Genomic DNA, 26,542 nt, shown 5'->3' on the forward strand with positions numbered 1-26,542 from the left:
TTCTCTCCTTACCCCAATCAACTAATCTACTGATCTCATCACACCACTGAAACAGCTTTAGCAGAGGTAGCTAATGACCTCCACGCTGTTCAGTTCAACATCTAGAGGTCATCTTATTTGAACTACCATCAGCATTTAACCCAGCTGATCGCTTTCTTCTCTTTAAAATACTTTCTCCAACTGAATGAGAAAAAGATGATCTTTTCTTGGTTTGCCTCCGACTTCACTGGCTGTTCCGTCTCTATTTCCTTTGCTGGTTCCCCTCATGGTCCAGCTCCCAGATCCCTCTTTTCTCTTTTTTTACCTTCACTCCCCTGGTGACACTAGTGGCAAAGAACCTGCCTGGCAATGCAGGAGACGATCCCTGGGTCAGGAAGATCCCCTGGAGAAGGAAATGGCAACCTACACCAGTATTCTTGCCTGGAGAATCCCATGGACAGAGGAACCTGGCAGGCTACAGTCCATTGGGTTGCACAGTGCCGGACACAAACTGAAGCAACTTAGCACACACATCCCTGGTGAACTTACCTGGTTTTGTGACTTTAACTTACCTACAAAGTGCCAGGGACTCCTTAATTTATTAACTACAGGCCAAATCCTTCTTACAACTCCAGACTTGGATACCCAACTGCCTACACACCACCTCAACCTGAAAGTTTATTAGACGCCTCAAATTTAGCATGACCAAAACTCAATTACTGATTTTTCCCCAAAACCATACCTACTTCTATTCCCAGATTCTCCATCTCCAAAAGCGACAAGTGCAATTAGACAAAATATTTATTGACATCTTGAGGTTTAGAAAAAGCTTTCCAATTATCTTCAACTTATCAGTACTCCCCCCCATCTTACATGCAAACAATCAGCAAAATCCTGTCAACTCTATGTTCAAATTACATCCAGAATCTTCCCACTTTGCACCACACAGGTACAGTCTATATTTTACACAATTATCCAATAATTAACAACATACATATAATCTCCAACTCAATGAAGTGATCACCTTGAAATTTAAGTTAAATCATGTACCTCTTCTGTTCAAACCCCCACTCCATCCCCAAGTTACTTATAATAGCCAAAGTCCTTATAATGATGTTCGAAGCCCTAGGAGATTGTCCCCTGACCAGCCATGACTCTAATCTCACCTACTGCTGTCCTCACCATATACCCTGCTCCAGCCACACTGGCTGACATGTCATTCCTCAAATACTAAGCAAGCTCTAAGAGCTCTGCATTTAATTGGTTGCCTTCCTTGAATGCATTTGTCCACATGGCTCATTCCCTTACTTCCTTCTGAGGCCTTTTCTGAGCATCTGACATTTATATTTACTTGTTTGGTTGTTTACTGTTTCCCCTTACCAAAATGTGAGTTTTGTTTGAGTTCAGGGGTTTTATTTTATATACTGGCCAATTCCCAGTGCTTAAAAATTTAGTAGACACGAACTAAATCTCTGTTGAATGAATGACGAACAAACTGATTAAATGGATAGAGCCTGGTCACCACTTCTGAGTAACCTACCTACTTAGCTCTGGTTCCTCATGTCTGGCTAGTCAAAAGAGATTGGCTGTCTCTGGCCTGAAAATTACACATTATAGACCTAAGACAGGCTGCATTTGTCTCTACCAAATATTTGGTCTCCTGAAAGTCTTCCAAGAAAATTAGGAGTCAATGTAAAGAACCTGTTCCAATCAGGTTCTTTGCTTAGTTAAAATAAAGTTTCTTCTGCATTCTTCTCAATTTCAAAACAATTGGGGAGAGAAACACAGATGCAAACAATTTTCTGGATCCTTCTACTCAACTTCTACCTCCACATGGAATCTTCTCAATTATCTATGCTTATTTTCCCATCTTTGCCCATATAGTTAAATGCTCTGGTTGTCCACATTACCTAATTAACTGCAAATTTAACTGCACGAATTTACAAATGAAAATTCTATGAGAGACTTCACATGCAAGCTAGATCACATAATCTAAAATTCAAACCACTGCTACTACGTTTCTATATCCTCTTAAAGGGGCTCTTAAAAGGTTTCCTTGAGTAACTAGAAAATATCTTTCAAAATCTTTGGATAGGTTAAGCGTGAGACTCTACCTACAGAATTTAATCAATTTTCGTAAATTCTAATAAAAACTATCCTCAGTATTAAAGGCGTTCTTAAGAGTCTTCAGTTATATTTCACTAATGATTCTTACACATATTGCATCACTATTTACTTTGAAATAAGGTACACTTTGTCTCTAACTAGCAGTAAGTGGCCCAGATTAAAATAATGAATACAGACAACACGAAATTGTTTGCATGTAAGAATTTTAAGTGTGCAATGTTTAAATTACTTCATAACTCTTACAAAATTGAAACTCGTTAAAGTCATGGTGCCGCAGCAACAGCATTTTTATATTCATTTATATTTAATTGAAAAGTAAATTTCCATTTGGTGTTAAGCTGAACAGTTCACACACATTTATGATAACCTGTTGGGGCGAAATGTACATTTGACCTCTGGTCACGGCAAGTGTGCCCTGAATAACAGTTGTGGGTAAACATTAAAACCTTTTTGCCCCCTTACTATTCAAAGCATTTTTATGAAGGGCTCAATCAGAAGGTCTCAAATTCTTTCACCGCATAATCGTTAAACCAGTGAAATGGCATCCTCTCAGTAAGAGTCATTCAGCACTCCCAGAGTGAAAGCAATCAGAAAAAAAAAAAAAGGACAAGTTCAAGTCGAGCTGAAGAAGGAAAGGAAACGAAAAGAAAAAGAAAACGATCCTGTGCTACTGGCTGAGCTCCTCTTCCTGGAGCACCCCAAGTGTCTCTACTGCCCCAGCACTTGACGGCTCCTTCTCCGACTTCCCGAACAACACGGTAGAGGCTTCAAGCTCCTGCAGATTTCTAAACGGGGCTACGAATGCCTAATCCAACAGGCTACACACATTACAAAGTACAGTGCGAGAAAAACTTCTGCAACCCAGACGCCAACTAAAAGGCATTCCTACCTTTCCGGAAAGACAGGAAAGGAGGCTCTTAAAAGGATAAGGGTAACTGGGAAGGTGAAAATCTACAGGGAGACACGACTACCTTTCCACAATCAGAGAGGCAGGAAGAGAAGGGGTTTAAGAGTCAAAGATCTACCCCCACCACTCCTCCTTCCTGCAGCACAGCAGGGTGCAAGGATCTCCCCCAGAATGGCAGAGGAAAGAGAAGGGATCCTCACCCCAGGCTGGTGGCACCGTCCAGCCTGTCACGGAGACCGGAACTTGAGAAGGGAACCCGGGCGGTGAGGGACTGGGGAAGGCAGGCCGTTCCCTCTGAGGCAGGTTAGAAGACCGTGGTCAATCGGACAGAGGACGGCAGCCGAGCCCAGGACGACCAAATCTTGCCCCGCGAGCCCGGCTCCGAGAAAACCTGGTCAGAGCCCGCCCCACCCCCTCCTTTCCGCCCCGACCTGCACGTTTCTGCCCGGGAGATGCAGCCTTCGAGCGAGCGGGCGGCCCCACTTACCTGCTGCACCCCGAGGAACTGGTAGAAGTTGAGCTGCACCTCCTCCACCAAGTCAAATAACTCCAGGTCTCCGCTCTCCCAGCCGTGCGCCGGCCCCGCGGCCGCCAGCAGCAGCAGCAGCAGCAGCGGCGGCGGGAACGGCACGAGTCCCGGCCGGCGGCGCGGAGGAACCCGGGCCAGCCGGGAGCAGGGCGCTGTCATCGCGCCGGGCTCGGAGAGGTCAGCCGCCGCGCAGAGCCGTCGGCCGAGACCCGGGGACGTGGCGGGCAGAGCAGACTGTGGGAACACTGCTTGTCAGTCAGAAGCACGGGCAGCCGCCCCGGAGTCTCCCGCCCAGCGCCCGGTCCTGGACAGAAGGCAGGGGCGGCGGAAGACGGCGGACGCTTCGTCCAGTGAGAGCGCAGACGGAGCCGCGGGCGGCCCTACCCCCGCGGACCCTCACCCTTTACCCAGGCCTACAAACAGCTGGCGAGCCAGCGCCGGGCGTTTAGGTAGCTCGGCGAAAGGGGGAGAGGCTTCCCCTCGCCTCAGCCTATCCCAGGCCTCGTTTCCGGTGACATCACGTCTCCTAGCAACCGCGGGAGAGGAGGCGGGGCCGGAAGTAGGGTAGCCGGAGCCCCAGACCTGGGCCTCAGCAAACCGCTTCTCTCCGCGGAGCCATACGGCTATTGGCACAGATTAAGGGACGTGAACAGTTACAGACATCGCGCATCTATCTGGAACGTCCCACGCATCCGTGAAACAGCTACCTTCTTATCCTCCCCCGGATATTGAAAACTAAAAGCATATTTGAAAACTGAATTTTTGATTACAGCCTCTGTTTCATACATTTCATTATTCCATCCCCCAAAATACAGGAGGAATTGAACCCAGGGCTTGAAAGGGGCAAATCTAGTGAGGAGTCTGAAGTTTCCTTTTAAGAGAGGTGAAGAAGAGATAAAATTTGAACCAAGACAAAAAGTATGCTTCTGATAATGAAATAATATTTACAGGCATAATACTACAAAATAGACAACCAGGTAGAAAGTAATAAGCATGACAGACATTCAAAATCTTAAGGGTAAGTGAAGCTTATCGACGTTAGCCCATTTACAGTTGGTGCTCTTTACCCAGTTGACGTCTGTTATTAAAGACATTTAAGCTAAAAACCTTCTCTCTTTCCCACCGATGTCTCATTTCCTATTCTTTTTATCCCCTCACCACTATTGCTTTCTTTTGTGTGAAGCTTATTTTCTTCTTAGCTTTCTCACATTTCTCCTCCCTGACTCCCTACTCTTGCTGAGGAAGTAGAAGGGAACAAATAAATCCTTGAATAACTCAGGGTGCTTTAGCAGTTTTGAGAGTTTGATCTCCTTTTTCTCATTTTGGATCCCACCAGTTGAATTAAGCTCAATAGGATAATAATAAAACTTTCATAGTAAAAAGTGTTGTGTTTGACAGAGGTTAGAAGAACAGTATCCAGGAGGTAAATCTTACTTAAATCCTTTTATTACTGTAGAGTTTAAAAAATATTTTTAAATAGTTATGAATGCTTAAAAATAATACAATATAATGCTTGAATTAATCCTATTTTAAATTCATAGTGAGGCTTAACTTTCAAAGATACAAGAACAGGGGTATCTTAGTACTCAAGGGCTGCTCAAACCCTCTTCAAAGGCTGCTCAATATACCACAAACTGGATGTCAGCATGGTCAAGTTCTGGTGAGAACCCTCTTCCAGGTTTCAGAGGACTTCTTTCTTATACCTTCACATGGTGGCAGTGTGGGGGAGGGGGACAGAGATCTAGTGTTTCCTCTTATGCAGAAAGCGAAGAACTAGAGAGCCTCTTGATGAAAGTGAAAGAAGAGAGTGAAAAAGTTGGCTTAAACCTCAACATTCAAAAAACGAAGATCATGGCATGCAGTCCCATCACTTCATGACAAATAGATGGGGAAACAATGGAAACAGTGAGAGATTTATTTTCTTGGGCTCCAGAATCACTGCAGATGGTGACTGCAGCCATGAAATTAAAAGTCGCTTGCTCCTTGAAAGAAAAGCTATGACCAACCTAGACAGTCTATTAAAAAGCAGAAACATTACTTTGCCAACAAAGGTCTGTCTAGTCAAAGCTATGGTTTTTCCAGTAGTCATATGTGAGAGTTGGACTATAAAGAAACCTGAGCGCTGAAGAACTGATGCTTTTGGACTGTGGTGTTGGAGAAGACTCTTGAGAGTCCCTTGGACTGCAAGGAGATCCAACCAATCCATCCTAAAGGAAATCAGTCCTGAATATTCATTAGAAGGACTTATGCTGAAGCTGAAATTCCAATACTTTGGCCACCTGATGCAAAGAACCGACTCATCAGAAAAGACCCTGATTGTGGGAAAGACTGAAGGCAGGAGGAGAAGGGGATGACAGAGGATGAGATGGTTGGATGGCATCACTGACTCGATGGACATGAGTTTGAGCAAGCTTCAGGAGTTGGTGATGGTCAGGGAGGTCTGACGTGCTGCAGTCCATGGGGTCACAAAGAGTCGGACATGACTGAGTGACTGAACTGAACTGTACCCCACAACTTGGGCTCCACCATCATGACGTCAGCTAAACCTAATTACCTCCCAAAGATTGCACCTCAAATACCATCATATAGGGAATTAGGACATCAACATAGGAATTCGGGTAGGACACAAACATTCAGTCCATAGCAAGGGATATCACCTTTTCTGTTTCTCCCCAGGACTGAGCACAATACATAACATATGCTAGCATTCAATTAGGAGAAGGCAATGGCACCCCACTCTAGTAGTACTCTTGCCTGGAAAATCCCATGGACAGTGGAGCCTGGTAGGCTGCAGTCCATGGGGTCGCGAAGAGTCAGACACGACTAAGCAACTTCACTTTCACTTTTCACTTTCAGGCCTTGGAGAAGGAAATGGCATCCCACTCCAATGTTCTTGCCTGGAGAATCCCAGAGATGGGAGCCTGGTGGGCTGCCGTCTCTGGGGTCGCACAGAGTCGGACACGACTGAAGTGACTTAGCAGCAGCAGCATTCAATTAGTTGAACTGAATCCTATGAATGCCTCCCCACGTTCATTTCTCCCCGTACAGTTTTTTAGTTTGATTTTTGATAGATCGGTTTTCTTAACGTGAAAGGCAACTTTACTAAGTCTCTAAAGTTATCTTACTGTTTATTCAATGAGTAAAATGAAAAAATGAGAGCAATAATCTTAGCACTACTTTTACGTAATATCCCAACATTCATCTTTTCTCCTAATTTGACCATTAAATTAAGTGCAATATAACATTTGCAACTGATGCTATATTGCCACTGATATTTTAGCAATCTGATGGTTCCCTCCTGAGCTCTATTCTTATGTTGTCCAAGAACCCCAAGGACTTCCTTCAGCTAAAAGGAATGGTTCTCTTTCCAAGGCCAAGCTGAAGTAGAACTGGAGTCTGTTCAGTACAACACTGTTACTGTTTCTCACTGCCATGACGTTTTGCTCTTCCAGAAGCTTCCAGCTTCTTCCTACTCAGTTCCAAGAGCACTGGTCCACTCTGAAATGCTGTGGTTCTGGTCTAGGTCTCTGCAGAGACCACAGTGATATTCACATTTAGACTTCTAGTTTGGCACATTCACATGTTCTGTCTTGTCCTCTAGAGCAGCAATTCCCAAACTTTTTGGCACCAGGGACCAGTTTTGTGGAAGACAGTTTTTCCACTGACAGGGGCCGGGAGGTGGGGGAGGGGGCGGTGGCAATGGTTTCAGTTTCACCCACCTACCTCCTGTTGTGCGGCCTTGTTCCTGTGGCTTGGGAACCCCTGCCCTAAAGGACAATGCAACTGAATGAATCATTTGCTGATGCCAGAACTAAGTGAGCTCCCAATGGACAGCTGCTTTCTTATCTGGTGACATTTAATGATCCTGGGCATTGACTGATGAAGCTTCGTCTAGGTGGAGGCAGTGTACACAGGAAGAGAGCAGCCAGTGAAATATTTAACGGTCATGTGAGTTGTGTAATGGATTGGAGGCTTAGGAGCCTCAGACTTCCAGCCAGCTTTCCCACAGAACATTTGCTGAGTCCTGGGGTAGTGCAGAAGCCCAAAGGACTGAAGGGTAGGAGGCGTGAAATTTCCCCACATTCTACCAGTGCATGCAAAATGAACTCTGCCTAAAAAGGGGAGCCTGCTTCATATACACAAGTCGTCTTCCCCCTCAAGACATCTGCAAAAGTTCTGAAGTTGTATGAGTAGGAGGATAAAGATCTATGTTTAAAAGTTCTGAAAAGCAGAACTAAAACTGCTGGGCTGAGGAGATAGAAACCTTGCAGGCTGTCTTATCAAAATCCCAGAGGAATCACACCTAAGAAACCGAGAAACCAGAAGTTGAGTGAGTCTTACCAAAACTCTAACCCGATCCCAACCCAGTTCAATCCCTGATCCTCCCCTCATTTGTCTATTTTCATCTGTAGGGGCAAATATCATCATCTTTATTGCCTATTTTTTAAATATAAAAGTCTGGTATATGACCAAAAAATTATGAGATGTGAGACAAATAGAGAAATTTGACCAATATGAAGAGAAAAAAGTAGATAATAGAAGACCTACAGTAAGCCAGCTACTGGAGTCCAGATAAGGACTTTAAAATTTCTATTACAAAATAGATAGGTTATAAAATAAAAGAAAAAGTGTACAGAATGGATTTGAAGATGCAGAATTTTAACAGATAAACTGAATTCATAAAAAGGAAAATCTCAAATTATACTATCTGAAATAAAAAAACTTGGTGGGTTTAATAGCATATTGGACTCAGCAGAACAGAGGATTAATGAATTTGAGGACAGGTCAAGAAAAAATACCCAAACTGAGGCACAGAGAGAAAAAAGGACAGAAAGAGAACAGAGCTTAAAAGGCATGTGGGACATAGTGAAGAAATCAAAACACATATAACTAGGGTCCTAGAAAAAGAGGAGAGAGAGAATGAAACAGAAGAAATAATTATAGAAACAATGGACAAGAATTTTGCAAAAGGAAAGACATGAAACCAAACATTAAAAAAAAATTAACTCAAAATAGATCATAGACCCAAAGATAAAAGCTAAAATTATAAAACTCTTTTTTTGAAAAATAAGGGTAAATCTTAGTGACTTTGGGTTAGCCAGTGGTCCCTTAGATATGACAGCAAAAGCACGTGATGGAGGAAAACATAATTTGAACTACATAGATATTTAAAACTTTTGTGTCACAAAGAACACCATCAAGAAAATGAAATGACATCCAAGATAATGGTAGAAATATTTGCAAATCATATACCTGATAAGGGACTTACATCTAGAAAATGCAAAGAATTCTTTCTACTCAATATTTTTTTAAATGGGCAATGGATTCCTCCGAAGACGATATACAAAAAGCGAGTAAGTACACAAAAGATGCGCAACATCATTAGCCATCAGGAAAACGTAAATCAAAACTACAAAGAGATACCATTTTATAGCCATGATGATGGCAATAATTAAAAAGAGAGACAAAAAAGAAGTTAGTGAAGACATACAAATTGGAACCCTCATATATTGCTGGTGAAAATGCAAAATGATGCAGCCTCTTGGGAAAACAGTTCAGCAGTTTCTCAAAAACTAAATATACAGTTTATATTTATAATATAACCCAGCAATTCCACTCCTAGGTATATACACACACACAAAATAAAAGCATAAAACTTGTATACAAATGATCATAGCAGCATTATTCATACCAAAAAGTTGCAAACAAATTAATGTCCATTCAACTGATGAATGAATAAACAAATGTGGTACATCCATACAATGGAATATTATTTGGCAACTAAACAAAGAAAATACTGATACACGCTGCAACATGGACGAGCCTTGAAAATATTATGCCAAGTGAAAGACACCAAACATAGAAGATCATGTAAGATTCCATTTATATGAAATATTCAGAATAGGCAAACTTCCAAGCTTCCCTTGTAGCTCAGTCGGTAAAGAATCTGCCTGCAATGCAGGAGACCCAGGTTCGATTCCTGGGTCAGGGAAGATCCTTTGGAGAAGGAAATGGCAACCCACTCCAGTATTCTTGCCTGGGAAATCCCATGGACAGAGGAGCCTGGCAGGCTACAGTCCATGGATTGGCAAAGAGTCAGACACAACTTAGCGACTAAACCACTACCACGAAGGCAGAATGTAGGTTATTGGTTACTGATGACTAGAAGTGGAGAAGCTTGGGGATTGTCTACTAATGAATATGGAATTTTTTAGGGGTATGTTAATATCCTAAAATTAGATTGTGGTGGTGGTTGCATATCCTTGAGAATATACTAAAAAACTTTGACTTGTATACTTTAAATGGATGAATTGTGTGGTTTGCCAATTATATCTCAATACAGCTGTTTAAAAAAGAAAAAGAAGGATACAATAAACGTAGCAAACCCCAAGTAGGATAAATGCAAAGCAAATAAACAAACAAACAAAAAATCATGCCTAAGTATATCATAGTGAAACTATAGAAATGTTGTGGGATGTACTGAAGGCAATAACTTCAAAGACCATTTTTAGCCTTAAATGTCTTAAAGAAGGAAGGCAGAAAATTAGTGAGCCAAATGTTCAACATAAGGGATTACATAAATAACCAAAGAGTAAACAAAAAGTAAACCAAAGAGTAAGTTTGAATAAGGACACCTAATTATTTTCAACATGACACTTTTGCAAGTCAGCTGGGCTTATATCAACCCTTATATGAAGATTTTTTAAAAATTTTAACAGTTTGTAGGTTCTGGTATTTTCAAGGTTCAAGGTGTGATCATGATAGTGTGTGGCCAAGAAGCTTTCAAAGAATATATTGAATACCACTGGTAATGAATGGCAACCCAGTCCAGTATTCTTGCCTGCAGAATCCCATGGACAGAGGAGCCTGGCAGGCTACGGTCCATGGGATGGCAGAGTCAGACATGACTGAGTGACTAACACACACATGGGAATGGGGAAGCGGGGAGCACCTAGAGTGTTGGATGGTTATCCACACAGAGGGTGATAGAAAAAGTTTTGATCTTATGATACATGAACTTGAACATCAAAATGACCACACCTTACCAGGTGGCAACAGGAAACATCACTGGTAATTTCATAGACCAGTGGGGCTTAAAGAGGTGGTCTATCCCTCACTTTTGGGCAAGATCCAATTTAACTACATCAAACAAACTTGAATATAATACTTATAACAGCAAAAATCCAAATCTCACTTAAAATAACCATTTCTAAATCCTATGATTTTGAAATGCCTGGCTCTCATTAAATTTTGAAATTTTCTCTTTTGCCCACCTATTGGCTATTTCTCAAATACATGCACTTAAAGTTTTAAGATATCATTGTTCTCTAATGGAACATTATTTTCACTCAGTAATTTATTTACCCAAACAGCATTCACAGTCTTACACTGAATTGACAAAGGTTAGAAAAATAGTATTTGGGGAAGAACCTCCTTGAAAATAATCCCTTTTTATTGCAGTACTGAATTTTAATCTTTTGAAGGTCCTCATAAATAAATACAGATGTTTCTTCATGTTATAAATAATAAACATTTTTCTATTATATTGATGCTATGGATTTTACTTTTCTGGATAATGTACTGTTTACTCAAATAATCTCATTGTGCATATGAATACAGATTTCAGAGCCAAAATTGATTCAATTTGGATTCTGACTCTACTACTTACAAACCGGGTGACCTCTGTGTTTCAGTTTCCTCCTCTGAAAAATTAGAATAATAGTACTACGAACACCAGGGTTCCCTGGTGGCTCAGTGACACAAGTTCAATCCTTGATCCAGGAAGATCCCACATGCCTTGGAGCAACTAAGCCTGTGTGTCACAACCACTGAATCTGCACTTTAGAGCCTGGGAGCCGCAACTGCTGAGCCCCTGGGGCCCATGTTCTGCAACAAAAGAAGTCGCTGCAATGAGAAGCCAGTGCACTGTAGCTAGAGAAAAGCCCTCACAGCAATGAAGACCCAGCACAGTCAGAAATAAATAAATCAACTAAAATACAAAGGATACTACCAAAACCATAAAATACTGCCAAAATTGTTGTAAGAGTTAAGGGGGATAATTAGAGCCTGGTATATAGTAATTGCTGGGTTTCCCTGGTGACTCAGTGGTAAAGAATCCACTTGGAACGCAGGAGCTGCAGGAGACACGGGTTCGATCCCTGGGTCAGGAAGATCCGTTGGAGAAGGACATGACAACACATTCCAGTATTCTTGCCTGGAGAATCCCATGGACAGAGAAGCCTGGTGGGCTATAGTCCATAGCGTCCCAAAGAACTGGACACAACTGAGCATGCGTGCATTTAAAAATTGCTATTTAAAAATTACCTTTATGATTATGGAAAGTCTCTGGGCTTCCCTTGTGGCCCAGCTGGTAAAGAATTTGCCTGCAATGCGGGAGACCTGGGTTTGATCCCTGGGTTGGGAAGATTCCCTGGAGAAGGGAAAGACTACCCACTCCACTATTCTGGCCTGGAGAATTCCATGGACTGTATAGTCCATGGGGTTGCAAAGAGTGGGACATGACTGAGTGATTTTCACTTTCACTTCCACCTACCTTGTATTAAGGGCTCCATAAATAAAGCTTCTGCTAAGTCTGCTAAGTCATTTCAGTCGTGTCCAACTCTGTCCCACCAGGCTCCCCTGTCCCTGGGATTCTCCAGGCAAGAACACTGGAGTGGGTTGCCATTTCCTTCTCCAATGCATGAAAGTGAAAAGTGAAAATGAAGTTGCTCAGTCATGTCCGACTTAGCGACCCCATGGACTGTAGCCTACCGGGCTCCTCCGTCCATGGGATTTTCCAGGCAAGAGTACTGGAGTGGGGTGCCATTGCCTTCTCCAGTAAATAAAGCTTATCTATTCTTAAATGTTTAAATTTTGTCTGCTGCTAAGTCACGTCAGTCGTGTCCAACTCTGTGCGACCCCATAGGTGGCAGCCCACCAGGCTCCTCTGTCCCTGGGATTCTCCAGGCAAGAACAGTGGAGTGGGTTGCCATTTCCTTCTCCAATGCATGAAAGTGAAAAGTGAAAGTGAAGTTGCTCAGTCGTGTCCAACCCTTAGCGACCGCAAGGACTACAGCCCACCAGGCTCCTTGGTCCATGGGATTTTCCAGGCAAGAGTACCGGAGTGGGGTGCCATTGCCTTCTCCAAAATTTTGTCTTTAGTCATTTGTTATTAAACTTAGGCTGCGAAGGCCCACTTCACCGGAAGCGTATGCAATCACTTATCTGCCCCAGATGGTGAGAAACAAGACCACCTTTACAAAATAATGACTAGTCCTCAAAGCCAGTTTCCTTTTTCTGATTCAACTCCATAAAACGTATTATTTGTGATTTTCCTACTAAATTTGGCTTAAGGACATACAATAGATACCTAATTAGAAGCATGTGACCCAAATGCACAAAAGGAAGGGAAAACATTCACATTCACTGATGAAGTCACTAAAGACTCACTGGTGATTGTCTTTCCCTGAAACAGCTCTGTCTTTTCAGATAATGACGTTTTTTCCTTTACATAGACTTGAACGTGCCTCAGTAGACTGTATGTAAAAATTTCTTTCTTCTAACATCTGACACAATTCCAAGATTATCATTCATTTTTCAAAGGTGTCCATCAACTCACATGAATCACTTTTTAAATTTGAAAATGAGTTTATCTCCTTTTTCCTCTAACCAACCAAGAAGGATATTCTCTCTTACTGACACCTCAATTCAGCCCCAGCACAGCAATTGTTGTATTTTCCTCATATACAAAAGCACCAATTAGTCTGCAAAAGAAAATTTTAACAGGCCTCTTCATCATCCATTCTTCTAGGCTGAACAGCCCGGCTTTGGCACTCTGCCGTTGAGCCCTAATATTGTTTGTGATGCCAAACTGAAACACAATGGAAACAGTACAAAGTTGCTGATCACCTCGGTCAACATGCCACACAATGAAGGCATTAGAGTATACTTAGAAATTCCAAGCCTTATAAATGCTTACTATTAAATTTATTAAAAGGAGGTGGTGTTTTAAAATAATACTGAATTAGCAATCAACAAGGAAGCAAAAAGAGACAGATTAAGGGAAGCTTAGTTCCAAATGGTAAGATAGGAGCAATTAAAAAACACTTTTTTTTAACCAGACCTTTGGCCTAGCTTCATCTTTCTCCACTTCAATATATAATCTCTTATTTTTTGTAAACCACAGAAGGATTTTTAGTGCCAAGACTCCATAATGAGTCTTTCAACTTAAAAAAAAAAAAAAAAAAATTTAAATACTAAGAATTTCACCACCAGGGGGCAAAGAACATGCTTACAGGCAAAGATTATCTTTGACATTCAAAAGGAGTTACCTTGCATGAACACAGTTTTTGTTGTTAAAATTTCAACAACTGCAAATTTAGAGATATTCATACTAACCTAAACATTTAAGGTTAAGGAAGAATTATGTTTATGGAAGAAAAAATTATACATTACCATTAACGAAATGCCCTTTCATTTACTATCATTTTTAGACACTTAAAAAATTTTCCACCTCCCTTTTCTCTTTCATGTGTTTGCATAAGTGTTCATGCTAAGTTGCTTCAGTCATGTCTGTCTCTTTGCAGCGCCATAGACTAGCACCACCTGGGAGGCCCTTGCATAAGAGGAGGAAAAGAATAATTTGAACTTTTGAAATACTAATTTAACCTTTGTCTGTGTTCCTCTGACGACAGTGCACACACACATTTCCCTGGTGGCTCAGAAGAAAAGAATCCACATACAATACAGGAGCTGCAGGAGACAAGTGTTCAATCCCTGGGTGGGGAAAATCCCCTGAAGGAGGGCATGGCAACCCATTCCAGTGTTCTTGCCTGGAGAATCCCCTGGATAAAGGAGCCTAGTGGGCTACACTCCATGGGATCACAAAGAGTTGGACACAACTGAAGCAACTTAGCAGCAGCAGCAGCATGCTGGCCTTTCAATGGCTTTGGTTTATGGTATTTTTTGACAAATGGTTTCCTAAGCATGTATTTTGGCTCCACTTTTTTGTTAACTCAATGTGATTAACTGATCAACTCAGGTCTTAACCTCCTCCTAAAATCAGGTTCGTTTACTTGATTAATGCTTTGCCATTTGTTAATTTTATAATGTTAAAATTATATAAATAACTGATAAGCACATCAATTCATCAATTATCTCATTTGAGACCTTGGTATCCCTGAATTTGCTGGGAGAGTACCAGACTCACAAATAACCTATAGACAATAAACCGAATTATCGGTATAGTAAACTTTTGGTACGAGATAAAAATTTTGGTCTAACACGTGCAAATCCTATATCCTGAAATTTCAGCGTATTTGATTATTTCTCACTTGTACGTTGATAAAAGTCCTGGTAACAGAAGTGAAACTGAGAGTTTTTAAATCGAGGTATCTGTGGTGTGGGCAAACCACCACATTTTATTCCAGTTGGCTTATTTTCTATCTCCTCTTCCTGCTTCTAAGTACCTGCTGAGACCACATTTCCCTGAATCGATTGGTGATAACAATGTCATTATTTCAAATCAGGCCCGAGGTAGAATGGACGCCACAGCGACCTGGTAAGATCTGCTCCTGTTCTTTCCTTCCACTGCTCCCCGGAGCCAGGGTCACCATCTCCACTTGTCAGCCTCCCGGCACCAGGGCTGTCTCCAGGGGATGCAGAATTAGACCAGATACCACCATATGGTCACCTACAGAATATTTTTGTCCAGACAAAATCATATTAAAATAAATACTGACCACAAACTTAAGGAGAAAAAGAAATTGCGAAAGGTCAGCACTCAGGGTTTATTTAGAGGCACGCACTAAAGGAACATCCTATGACCACCCCTCTCATATTAGTGATAAAGGGAAATGTAGAGAGAAAGCAATATATTTTCTGTTGTCAATTTGCTTTTATTTGTTTTAATGTAAATTGATGGACTCCTTCTTTCTCGTGTGTCTTCAAGCTGTGGCCCAGCCACTGACCGCTCTTGAAGGCTCAATTTTTCACTCTGATGTATGACAGCCTGTGTTAGGAAGCTTGGTGCATCTTGTCAAGTCCTTGTGTGTAAACTAACCTTGCAGCTTCAACCAGCCTCCCACAGGTGCGCCCTGAAGGCACCTTGACTTGGGCCAAATTTTCTCATCTCCTTTTGTAATGGCAAACTATTGTCAGTAGCACACTGCCTGTAATTTTCTAAAAACCTTTCAACCACACAGAATCTTTATGTAAGGTAAAGACAGATTTGAACAATGACTGAGAAAGAAGCTCATACTACGGAGAAAGTAGGGAAATGGGCGTTTGGAAATACTCCCATCGTTATACGAATATGATATTTTTTCTTTTTCCCAAAATGCTATGTGTCACTAATAAAAGTACTCCTATCTGGATGCTTGAGAACTGGTTTTAAATCTTCCAAATGTAGATTTTCAGTGGATTTAAAAATCCACTTGTTAAAAATATAAAACCCTTTCATTTTCAGTTCATTTCCAAGAACAATTATTTGACATCGGGGAGGATTGAGAATTACTGAGCTAAATTTTTAGCAAAAACCTTTGCACAACTGCTTAATGGGAATGCAAAAAGAGCCCATGACTTATAGCAGACCCAACCATACACTTCTTGCATCTGGATCTATCTCTCTTGGCTCAGCCAGTAAATGAATTTACCTATAATGCAGGAGACTGGGTTAAATTCCTGGGTCAGGAAGATATCCTAAAGAAGGGAATGGCAACCCACTCCAGTATTCTTGCCTGGAGAATTCAATGGACAGGGGAGCCTAGTGGGCTACAGTCCATGGGGTCACAAAGAGTCAGACATGACTGAGCGACTAACACTTTACATTTTACTTACACTTTGTGAAGAATCTTTCTCACTTATGACATCCATTCAGACTAAGCATTCATACAAATTGAAATTAAAATCTACCCTTTAATTTATCACATAATGTTCAGCCACATTTTGAAACTTACACATCATTTTTAACAGTATTTCTCTCAATAAAGATAGATGGTGATAATATTCTTCATTTTTTCAGAGAAAATCTTGGTTTAATCAATGCTTTGGTTTTAAGGCTAATTTTTAAAAGTATTTTATCCATTGCTTAATTTTCTTTCAAAGTATTTAACTTTTCCTCATTGTTAAAACACTACCTTTATTTGAATGATGATATTGTATGTTTATTTATTTTTTGATTGGAAAATCCCATGACTTCCCATCACACTTAGAATAAATTCTCATTTTTTTAAAGTCCTCCATAATCTGGCCTCTGTCTAACTGCAGCCTCACCTTATACCATCCTCTTTCTCATCATACTGATCTTCCTTCAGAGCATACCAGGCTCATCCTGTTTTAGGACCTTCACCCTCCCTTTGCTCTAGAACTCTTCTTTGTATGGCTGCTACTGCCTCAGGTAGGCTTATCTTGATCCCCTAACCTAAAAGGGCACCCTGCTGCTCTCTTTTACATCACCCCCCGCCCCCCACATTCAACCCTCTGCCTAGCATTTACCAATCTCAGTTATCTTCATTTTTTAAAGATCTTTTTTTTGTGGACCATTTTTAAAAGTCTTAATTGAATTTATTACAGTATTGCTTATATTTGATGTTTTGGGTTTTTGGCCCCAGGGCATGTGAGATCTTCCTTCCCCAATCAGGGATCAAACCTGCACCCCACGCATTGGGAGGTGAAGTCTTAACCACTGGACCTCCAGGGAAATCTCTTAGTTATTTATCTTCCTTGTTCATTCATTATTTGTTTCTTTTGTGTGACTTCAGTCACTAGAATGCAAGCTTTATGAGAGCCTGATTTTGTCTGTCTAGCTCATTCCATATTAAGTTTTCACTAAATATGGTTGAATTGAAAAAGAAAACTCCTTTCCTTCTTTGAGGGTAATAACCTACTGTATTATGGATCAGATTCCTAAAACAAAACAATCAAGTAAACTGGGGAAATGCCTAAGTTCAAACCGTAGGAGAATAGCCAGCTCTTGAGGCAAGCTACGACATGCATGACAAGCTTTATGTTTCACCTTGTAGAACCTAGCAGTTCATGCGGGAGGATGTGATGAACTGACCTACACTGGTTGCAACTATTTGGTTGGGTCACAAGTCTAAAGCAACACTGACTCACCAGGGACACTGTAGGTATTCTTAGTCATTTTGATCAGTATATAATAAACGAGTAATGACTTTTAAAAACAAATTAGACTCTAATGTGGCACCAAAATGAAGACTAGGTCCAAAAGTTCTTCGATGTTACAAAAATTCTCACTGACATCTTGAATAAATACAGCTGACAGGTACAATTTATATTTATGTTCACCTAAGTAGTGATAGGACAGTTCAGTTCAGTCACTCAGTTGTGTCTGACCCTTTGTAACTCCATGGACTGCAGCACTCCAGGCTTTCCTGTCCACTACCAACTCCTGGAGCTTGTTCAAACTCATGTCCATCAAGTCAGTGATGCCATTCAACCATCTCATCCTCTGTTGTCCTCTTCTCCTCTTGCTTCAATTTTTCCCAGCATCATGGTCTTTTCCAATGAGTTGGCTCTTCGCATCAGGTGGACAAAGTATTGGACCTTCAGCTTCAGCATCAGTCCTTTTGGTGAATATTCAGAACTGATTTCCTTTAGGATGGACTGGTTGGATCTCTTTGCAGTCCAAGGGACTTTTAAGAGTCTTCTCCAACACCACAGTTCAAAAGTATCAGTTCTTTGGTGCTAAGCATTCTTTATGGTCAAACTCTCATATCCATACATGACTATTGGAAAAACCATAGCTTTGACTAGATCACCCTTTGTTGGCAAAACAATGTCTCTGCTTTTTAATATGCTATCTAGGTTGGTCATAGCTTTTCTTCCAAGGAGCAAGTGTCTTTTAATTTCATGGCTGCAATCACCATCTGCAGTGATTTTGGAGCCCAAGAAAACAAAGTCTGTCACTGTTTCCATTGTTTCCCCATCTATTTGCCATGAAGTGATGGGACTGGATGCCATGATCTTCATTTTTTGAATGTTGAGCTTTAAGCCAGCTTTTTCACTCTTCTCTTTCATTTTCATCAAGAGGCTCTTCAGTTCCTCTTTGCTTTCTGCCATAGCGTGGTGTCATCTGCATATCTGAGGTTATTGATATTTCTCCAGGCAATCTTGATTCCAGCTTGTGCTTCATCCAGCCCAGCATTTCACATTGATGTACTCTGCATATAAGTTAAATGAGCAGATGACAATATACAACCTTGACACACTCCTTTCCCAATTTGGAACCAGTCCATTGTTCATGCCACTGATAATTCTAATTTTCCTCCAGATTTGTCCTGTAAGTTCTAAGTCTTATGTGTAGAGCAATAGTATTTCCAAGAAGGCTTAGATATGCAAATATGATCATTTTATACACTCACTATAAGATTTTGAAGCCCAACCTATTCATTATTTAGTATAGGGTTGCATTTTATGGAAACATCACTGTTTTCATTTATATTCAAAAGCAATGGGTGTTGATATTTCAGTTAATGTTACTGTTCATTAGGTTTTTCATCACGTATCTTGTCCACATAAGGTCACAGCTGTGGTTAAAGTTTGTTTCATAATGATGTCTCAAGCTGTATTCTTTTGAAATAAAACACTTTTTTTAAAAAAACAAAACATTTCTTTTAAGCACATGGGAATATTCTCATTTCAACATAGAATAATGCTTATTCATAATTTTTTTTAAAAACTTAAAGCCTTCATGGTAGGGTCGTCTTATGTAGTAAACAAAAATGTAAGACATCTAATTAAATTTTAATGTCAGATAAACACTAATATTACATGGGACATACTTATACTAACAAAAATTATTTCTTTTTTATCTCACACTCAAATTTAACTGGGTATATTATCTGGTAGCCCTAGTCTACCTTTGTTTTTCCCACTTTTGATAGAGATATTGGTTGATATATACACAGTCTTCCAGGATATAGTGATGTCTTCATTACTTTTTTGTTTGCTATTTTTAAATGTTGTCAGCTTTTTACAAATCAAAGTGTGGAGGGAGGAACTCCATGAAATAAAACGGAAACCAAGCAATAAAGGATTCCATTATGTCAAACAATCAAAAGGCAAATATTGACTAAGCGTTTACCATGTATAAGGCATTGTATTACATAATGACACAAGCACAAGAGAAGGGAAAAAGAAAAAAGACAAACTCTCAGCCTCTAGAGAATTTATAAATTTTGTGAGGAAGATAACACAGATACACATAAAAGATAATAAACAGTAAAAGGTAATAGATGGTAAGAGCCAAAGGAGTAATAAAGACAAGAGGATTCAGGAGATCAATCCTATCTGTGGCTTTAGAGAACGACAGAAGGCAAAAGGGGAGTGTTTCACTAAGCGCTTTACATTCATCATCCTTTTTAAGCCTTCTGCTATGGTCTGAATGTCTGTGTTGCTCTCCAGAAATTCACTTGCTGGAATAATAATGCCCAATGCGATAGTGCACGGGTCCCCAACCACTGGGCCACAGACTGGTACCTAGGTCCATAGCCTGTTAGGAACTGAGCCACGCAGCAGAAGGTGAGTGGTAGGCAAGCAAGCAAAGCTTCATCTGTGTTTACAGCCACTCCCCATCATTCACGTTACAGCCTGATCTCAGACTCCTGTCAGATTCTGCATTATGGTAATATAATTATTTCATTATATATGACAATGTTGTAACAATAAAGTGCACAATAAATTTAATTTGCTTGTGTTATCCTGAAACCATTCCTCCCACCCTGGTCCATAGAAAAACTGTCTTTGACAAACCAGTCCCTTGTGCCAAAAAGGTTGGGGACCAATGAGACAGTGTTAGAAGGAGGGGCCTTGGGGAGGGTGCAGTTCTTATGAATGGGTTAGTACTCTTATAAAAGAGGTCTTTAGTCCCTTCTATCACGTGAAGACACAGAAAGACACAGCTATGAACCAGAAGGAGTGTTCTCACCAAAATGTGACCATGCTGGCACCTTAATCTTGGACTTCCCAGCCTCCAGAACTATGAGCAATACATTCTTGTTGCTTATAAGCTGCTCAGTCTGCAGTATTTAGTTACACCAGCCCAAATGGGATAAGATACCTCCCAACAACCCTCTGAGATTATTATTATTATCAACATCAGTTTCCAAGGAGGGTCTACATTACATGCCTATGGTCACACAGTTAGTGAGCAGCATATCTGCTTCCACCTTAAGTTATCCTGAACCCAAAGCTTCAGTGCTGCCTCTGAGATGATAGGAAAGAAGGCTAGAGCCTCTACTGTTACATGGAACTCCTAGAGGTATGAGTGGGAAAGAGAGATAAGAGGATTATTTTAGAAAATAATTTCTTCACACGTTGCCCTAGATGTTGTGGATACAAATATTCATTCAAGCACGCTGGATTTTAATGATACTAAAGAAAATGTCAAATATTAGAAACATTTTGAAATCAAAACAAACTGAAATGAATTGGTGAGTATTTGCATGTAGAGGACTAAGAGAGCAAGAGAGAAGACGGAGACTCAAAAATAAGTGAAAACCTGAGAATCCACAAAGAACAAAACAATGAAAATCTGTTAGAACAGAGAGATGAAGTCAGGAGAGTCATGGAATTTTAAATCATCACACAAAAATCAATTGTGTTTCTATACACTGAACAATCTGAAAAGGAAATTTAAAAAACAATTGCACTTCTAATAGCATCAAAAAAGATAAAATATTTACTATTAAACTTAACCATGCAGGTGAAAGACTTGAAAACAACAAAACATTGCTGAAAGAAATGAAAGAATACACTAATAAATGGAAAGACACCCTGTTTTCATAAATTGAAAGACAATATTGTTAAGATGTCAATACTACCTAAAGTATAGGATTGATCTACAGATTCAATGCAATCCCTATCAAAATACCAATGACTTCCCTGATAGCTCAGTTGGTAAAGAATCCACCTGCAATGCAGGAGACCCTGGTTTGATTCCTGAGTCAAGAAGATCCAGTGGGGAAGGGATAGGCTACCCAATCCAGTATTCTTGGGCTTCCCTGGTGGCTCAGCTGGTAAAGAATTTGCCTGCAATGCGGGAGACATGGGTTTGATCCCTGGGTTAGGAAGATCCCCTGAAGAAGGAAACAGCTACCCACTCCAGCATACATTAGGACCTTGCTGTTTATAGACATAGAAAAAAATCTGTTCTAAAATTTATATGGAATTTCAAGGGACTCTGACTAGCCAAAATAATCTTGAAAAAGAACAAAGCTGAAGGTGTCATATTTCCTGATTTCAAACTTACTGCAAAGTTACAGTAATTTCAACAGTGTGATACTGGCATAAAGACAGACATATAGGTTAATAGACTAGAAGAGACCACAGATGATCCTTTACATATATGGTCAAATGATTTTTGACAAGAATGTCAATAGCAAAGGACAGTCTTTTCAAAAACAGGACTACAAAAATTGGATATCCAGGCGCAAAAGAAAGAAGTTGGAAAATTCAGGAGACAAGATGGCAGGGCAGAAGAACCCTAAGCTCACTTTCTCTCACGAGTACAGCCAAATCACAACAGTTGAACAACCACCAATTTAAAAGAAGGAATTTGGACCCTTACCTTACAACACATAAAATATTATTTCAAAATGGATTAAAGACCTAAAAGTATTACCTGAAACCATAAAACTTCTAGAAGAAAACTTGGGGGAAAATCTTCATGACGTTTGGATTTGACAGTGATTTTTTAGCTATGACTCCAAAAATATAGCCAAAGAGGGGGAAATAGTTAAATTAGACTTTATCAAATTTTTAAAACTTTTGTGTATCAAAGATGCTATTAACAGGATGAAAAGACAATCCACATTTTGGGAGAAAATATTTGCAAATCATACATCTGATAAAGGATTAATAACCTGAATATATAAAGAATTCATACAGCTTAACAACAACAAAACAAAACCCCAAATGACCTCCAAAAATGAGCAAAAGATTTGAATAGACATTTCTCCAAAAAGATACAAAAATGGCCAATGAGTATATGAAAAGATGCTCAATATTGTTAGTAATTAGGAAAATGCAAATGAAAAGCTCAGTGAGATACCCCTTCATACCAATTACAATGGCTACTACCAAAAAAAAACAAAACAAAATAACTGTGAGAATGTGGAGACACTGGGAACCTTGTGCATTGCTAATAGGACAGCAAAATGGTGCAGCTCCTGTGGAAAACAGTATGGTGCATCTTCAAAAAATTCAAGATAGAAAAACCACATGATCCAGAAATTCCAGGTCTGGGTACATACCCCAAAGAACGGAAACTGGGGATTCAACAGGTATTGTGCACCATGTCCACTGCAGGACTATTCACAATAGCCAAAAGCTAGAAAAAAGCAAATATTCATTGATAGATGAAGGGATAACCAAAATGTACTATATACATATAATTAAGTGGAATATCATTCAGCCTGAAAAGGGACAGAAATTCTGATAAATACTACAATATGGGTAAATCTTATTCATTATGCTTATCCATTGGATTATATGGATTACAGTGAACCATTATGAAGTGAAGTGAAGTCAGTCACAAAAGTACATATAATGTATGATTCTGATTATGAGGTATCTAGAGTAGTCAAATAAAGAGAGATATAGAAATTAGAATGATGGTTTCCAGGGGCTGAGGGGAAAGAAGGACAAGTTCAATTACTGGGTATAGTTGGGGAAGATTTAAAAGTTCTGAAGATAGATGGTGGTGATAATATGAATGCACTTAATGCCTCTACATGGTGGGTTTTAAGAGCAACATATACACCACTATGTGTGAAATAGAGAACTAATGAGCACCTGCTGTATCAGGAGCTCAGTCAAGTTTCCTGTGCTATGTACTCAAGCACTCAGTGCTCTGTGGTGACCCAAAAGAGAAAGAAATCCAGAAAAGAGGGTATATGTACATGTATAGCTGATTCACTTTCCTGTACAGCAGAAAGTAACAGATCGTTGTAAAGCAACTATACTCCAATAAACATTTAAATAAATAAAATGGTTGAAATGGTCAATGTATATTTTACCACAATAAAACACGGTTTAAAAGAAGATAGTGTAATCTATAAACTCATCAACTGTGCACAAATAAATGACAGCCTACAGAAACCTCTCTGGTTATGGAGCATCCCCTAGCATTGGCTGTGCAGCGTATGTGTATGTCTGATATAGCATACACACATAGTACTTAATTGTCGGGTATAGCAACCAAGTGGGGGCTCCAATATAAAAATGGGTATTACCTAATAGTAAAGCTTAATTTCTTCCTTTTACTTTGTTTGGAGAAGAGAAAATGATGGAAGTAGAAGCTCTGACATTATCTTTTTAGACTTCCGAGGGGCGGAAGGAAGCTGCAGTGGTTCGCTGTATCCAATGCTGGGCAAGTAAGATGAAGACATAGACACGATGCTGGAGTTGGCAACGTGGAGGCCATGCGGGCTCATGACAAGAGCGGTCTTGGTGGGATGCTGTGGTTGGGAACTGCATGGAGTGTGTTGAGGAGAGGTTGTGGAAATGCTGTGATTATAACCACTGCCTTCAAAGTATTTTGCTTTGAAGGGGAGCAGAGGAAACAGGAGGGGAATTTGAAAAGTATTCTGGGGTCATTTGAGGTATTTTGATTTTATTTTTCATAGGACAGATTACAGCATGTTTGGATGCTGGCAGGAAAAGTTTAGAAGAGTTGGGGGGAATGGTGGGAGCCTGGCTGTTGAAAACAAGAAAGGGGGTGGCATCTGGGGCTCAAGAGGAGTTAGCAGGGAGCTTGGTGGGGTGAGGTGTGTGCCGAGAAGACAGTCACTTTGGTGAAGGAAGGCTGAGAGGATGCTTGTGTGAGGAAGTAAGGTGGGGGAGGGGCATGCACAGGGAATTTGATGGGAAAGAGGGTAGAAAACAGCCATTTTGGAGCTGGGAAAGCAGATACACCAGGGATGTAAACTAACATCCTGGTTAGTGCAGGGTATCCTTTTGTGATTTATGATTCATGATCTGCAGTGAGACTCTTCATTTAGCAAGGCTGTATGTTTCTCTACAGCACTCCTTCGCTGCTCAGAGATGGGCACGGATCAGGCTGAGGGTTGGTTTCAATTAGGCTGGGGCTTTCCTAGAGAACAGAGGGAGGAAGAGACCAGGAAGTTCATGGGGATTTCAAGGTGTGTGTGGTGATGGCTAGGAAGAGAATGTTAGGGTGTGGATCAGTTTTGGTCTTGGCTGATGATGAGGCTGTCATCATGATAGTGGGCATCTGAAGTAGGCTGAGGAAGTGATCATTGGTGGTGAGAGGTCAAGGAACTAAGGCCATGATACAAACATGTGGCAGAGGGGTGTGTCAGGGCTGTGCAGGGCTTGTGTGCTGCTGCTGCTGCTGCTGCTGCTACTGCTGCTGCTAAGTCGCTTCAGTCGTGTCCGACTCTGTGCGACCCCATAGACCCCACTAGGCTCCTCTGTCCCTGGGATTCTCCAGGCAAGAACACTGGAGTGGGTTGCCATTTACTGCTCCAAAGCATGAAAGTGAAAAGTGAAAGTGAAGTCACTCAGTCATGTCCAACTCTTCACGACCCCATGGACTGCAGCCCACCAGGCTTCTCCATCCATGGGATTTTCCAGGCAAGAGTACTGGAGTGTGCATGCTAAGTTACTTCAGTCATGTTCAACTCTGTGCGACCCTATGGACTGTAGCCCTCCAGGCTCCTCAGCTCAATGGGATTCTCGAGGCAAGAATACTGGAGTAGGCTGCCATGCCCACCTCCAGGGTATCTTCCTGGCTCAGGGATCGAACCCACATCTCTTACATCTCCTGTATTGGCAGGCGGGTTCTTTACCACTAGTGCCACCTGGCAAACCTGCACAGGGCTTAGGAAAGTCTAATCTGATCCTCTTTGGTTCCATCTTGGTCAGTAGGTATGAGTTTTCCCTCTGTGGCTCTGTTCCCATACAAGATGAACAAGTTCCCCACCTTCTGCTCCAGGATACAATATAAGCCTGGGAACAGCAGGATGCCCTGGTGGGTGGGAGCTTCCTTCCCATGTAAGCATGGCTCAGTACCAAGTCCTGTCCACTTCACTTCCTTTTTCTTTCAACTAAGGGTCTTTCTTTCCCCATTTCAAGAACTCTGCTCCTCCTAGACTTTCCTCTTCCTTGTGAACCATCCACATAGCTTCTCTTTCCTCTTCCTGGAGCCCTAGCATACTCAACAACATGTCTGGATCTTTCTGTCTCACATGTGCAGTAGACGCTCCTTGGAGTCTGCTTCTTCTTCACTGTGTGTTTCGAGAAAGAAAAACAGCCTTCAAGTTTCTAGAGAGGGCAAGAAAGGGGAGAAATTTATGGAAAGCACACAGGAAATTAGAGGCTCATCCTGTCTCGGATGCATTATCCATGAGCCTGTAGAATAAGCTGTCAAAAAGTAAAAACAGGAGTAGAGATGAAAGAACAGAGAATGAGGCAGGTATTAAAGTCGTCGGTGACTAAGGTGCAATGATCTGGACAGCAAGATGTTTGATGATATGACTGTTGGAGGAAGATGGAAGAGATAAAGCCTGGAGATGGCATCTGAGGGGCAAGGAGGACTCTCCCATCCTTCTGGTCTCAGGAACATGAGGTTTGAGAGTGACAACCAGCTCCACTCTAGAAGTGAAGTAGTGACCCCAGGGGCAGAGAACTTTCCATTCCAGAGGAAAGGTCTATAAGGGCCAGGATCCTCCATCCATCATGTTCCCCTTTATATCTCCATCACCTTGTACAAAGCAATGTGTATGGGGAGTGTGTACAACAAAGGTATGTTGAATAAATGGGTGGGCAGTTAATTGAACCCAGTGTTTATATTGAAATCATGTGCCACAACACAACCACTCTTCTAGAGTCTGTGGCAGTCTCAGCTTCTTGCATCAGGATATGTGGTTGCCATGGGGAGCCACAGAATGCTCAAGGGGATCAATTGCCTGCCCACTGAACAAGAACAAGATGCTGGAATCAGACTGAAATAAAAA

The 26,542-nt window shown here is 41.0% G+C and overlaps 1 protein-coding gene across 1 annotated transcript in view; it reads right to left on the reverse strand.

Moving 5' to 3' along the window:
* The window catches only part of DNAJC1 (DnaJ heat shock protein family (Hsp40) member C1), a 187,972-nt gene extending 183,929 nt beyond the window's left edge, over positions 1 to 4,043 (reverse strand). The window contains exon 1 of the mRNA XM_018057082.1: positions 3,501 to 4,043. Within this exon, the coding sequence (XP_017912571.1) occupies positions 3,501 to 3,701 (201 nt within the window). The 5' untranslated portion in view covers positions 3,702 to 4,043. The remainder of the gene's footprint in view (positions 1 to 3,500) is intronic.

This window comes from Capra hircus, chromosome 13 (assembly GCF_001704415.2).
Source record: "Capra hircus breed San Clemente chromosome 13, ASM170441v1, whole genome shotgun sequence".
Lineage (NCBI taxonomy): Eukaryota > Metazoa > Chordata > Mammalia > Artiodactyla > Bovidae > Capra > Capra hircus.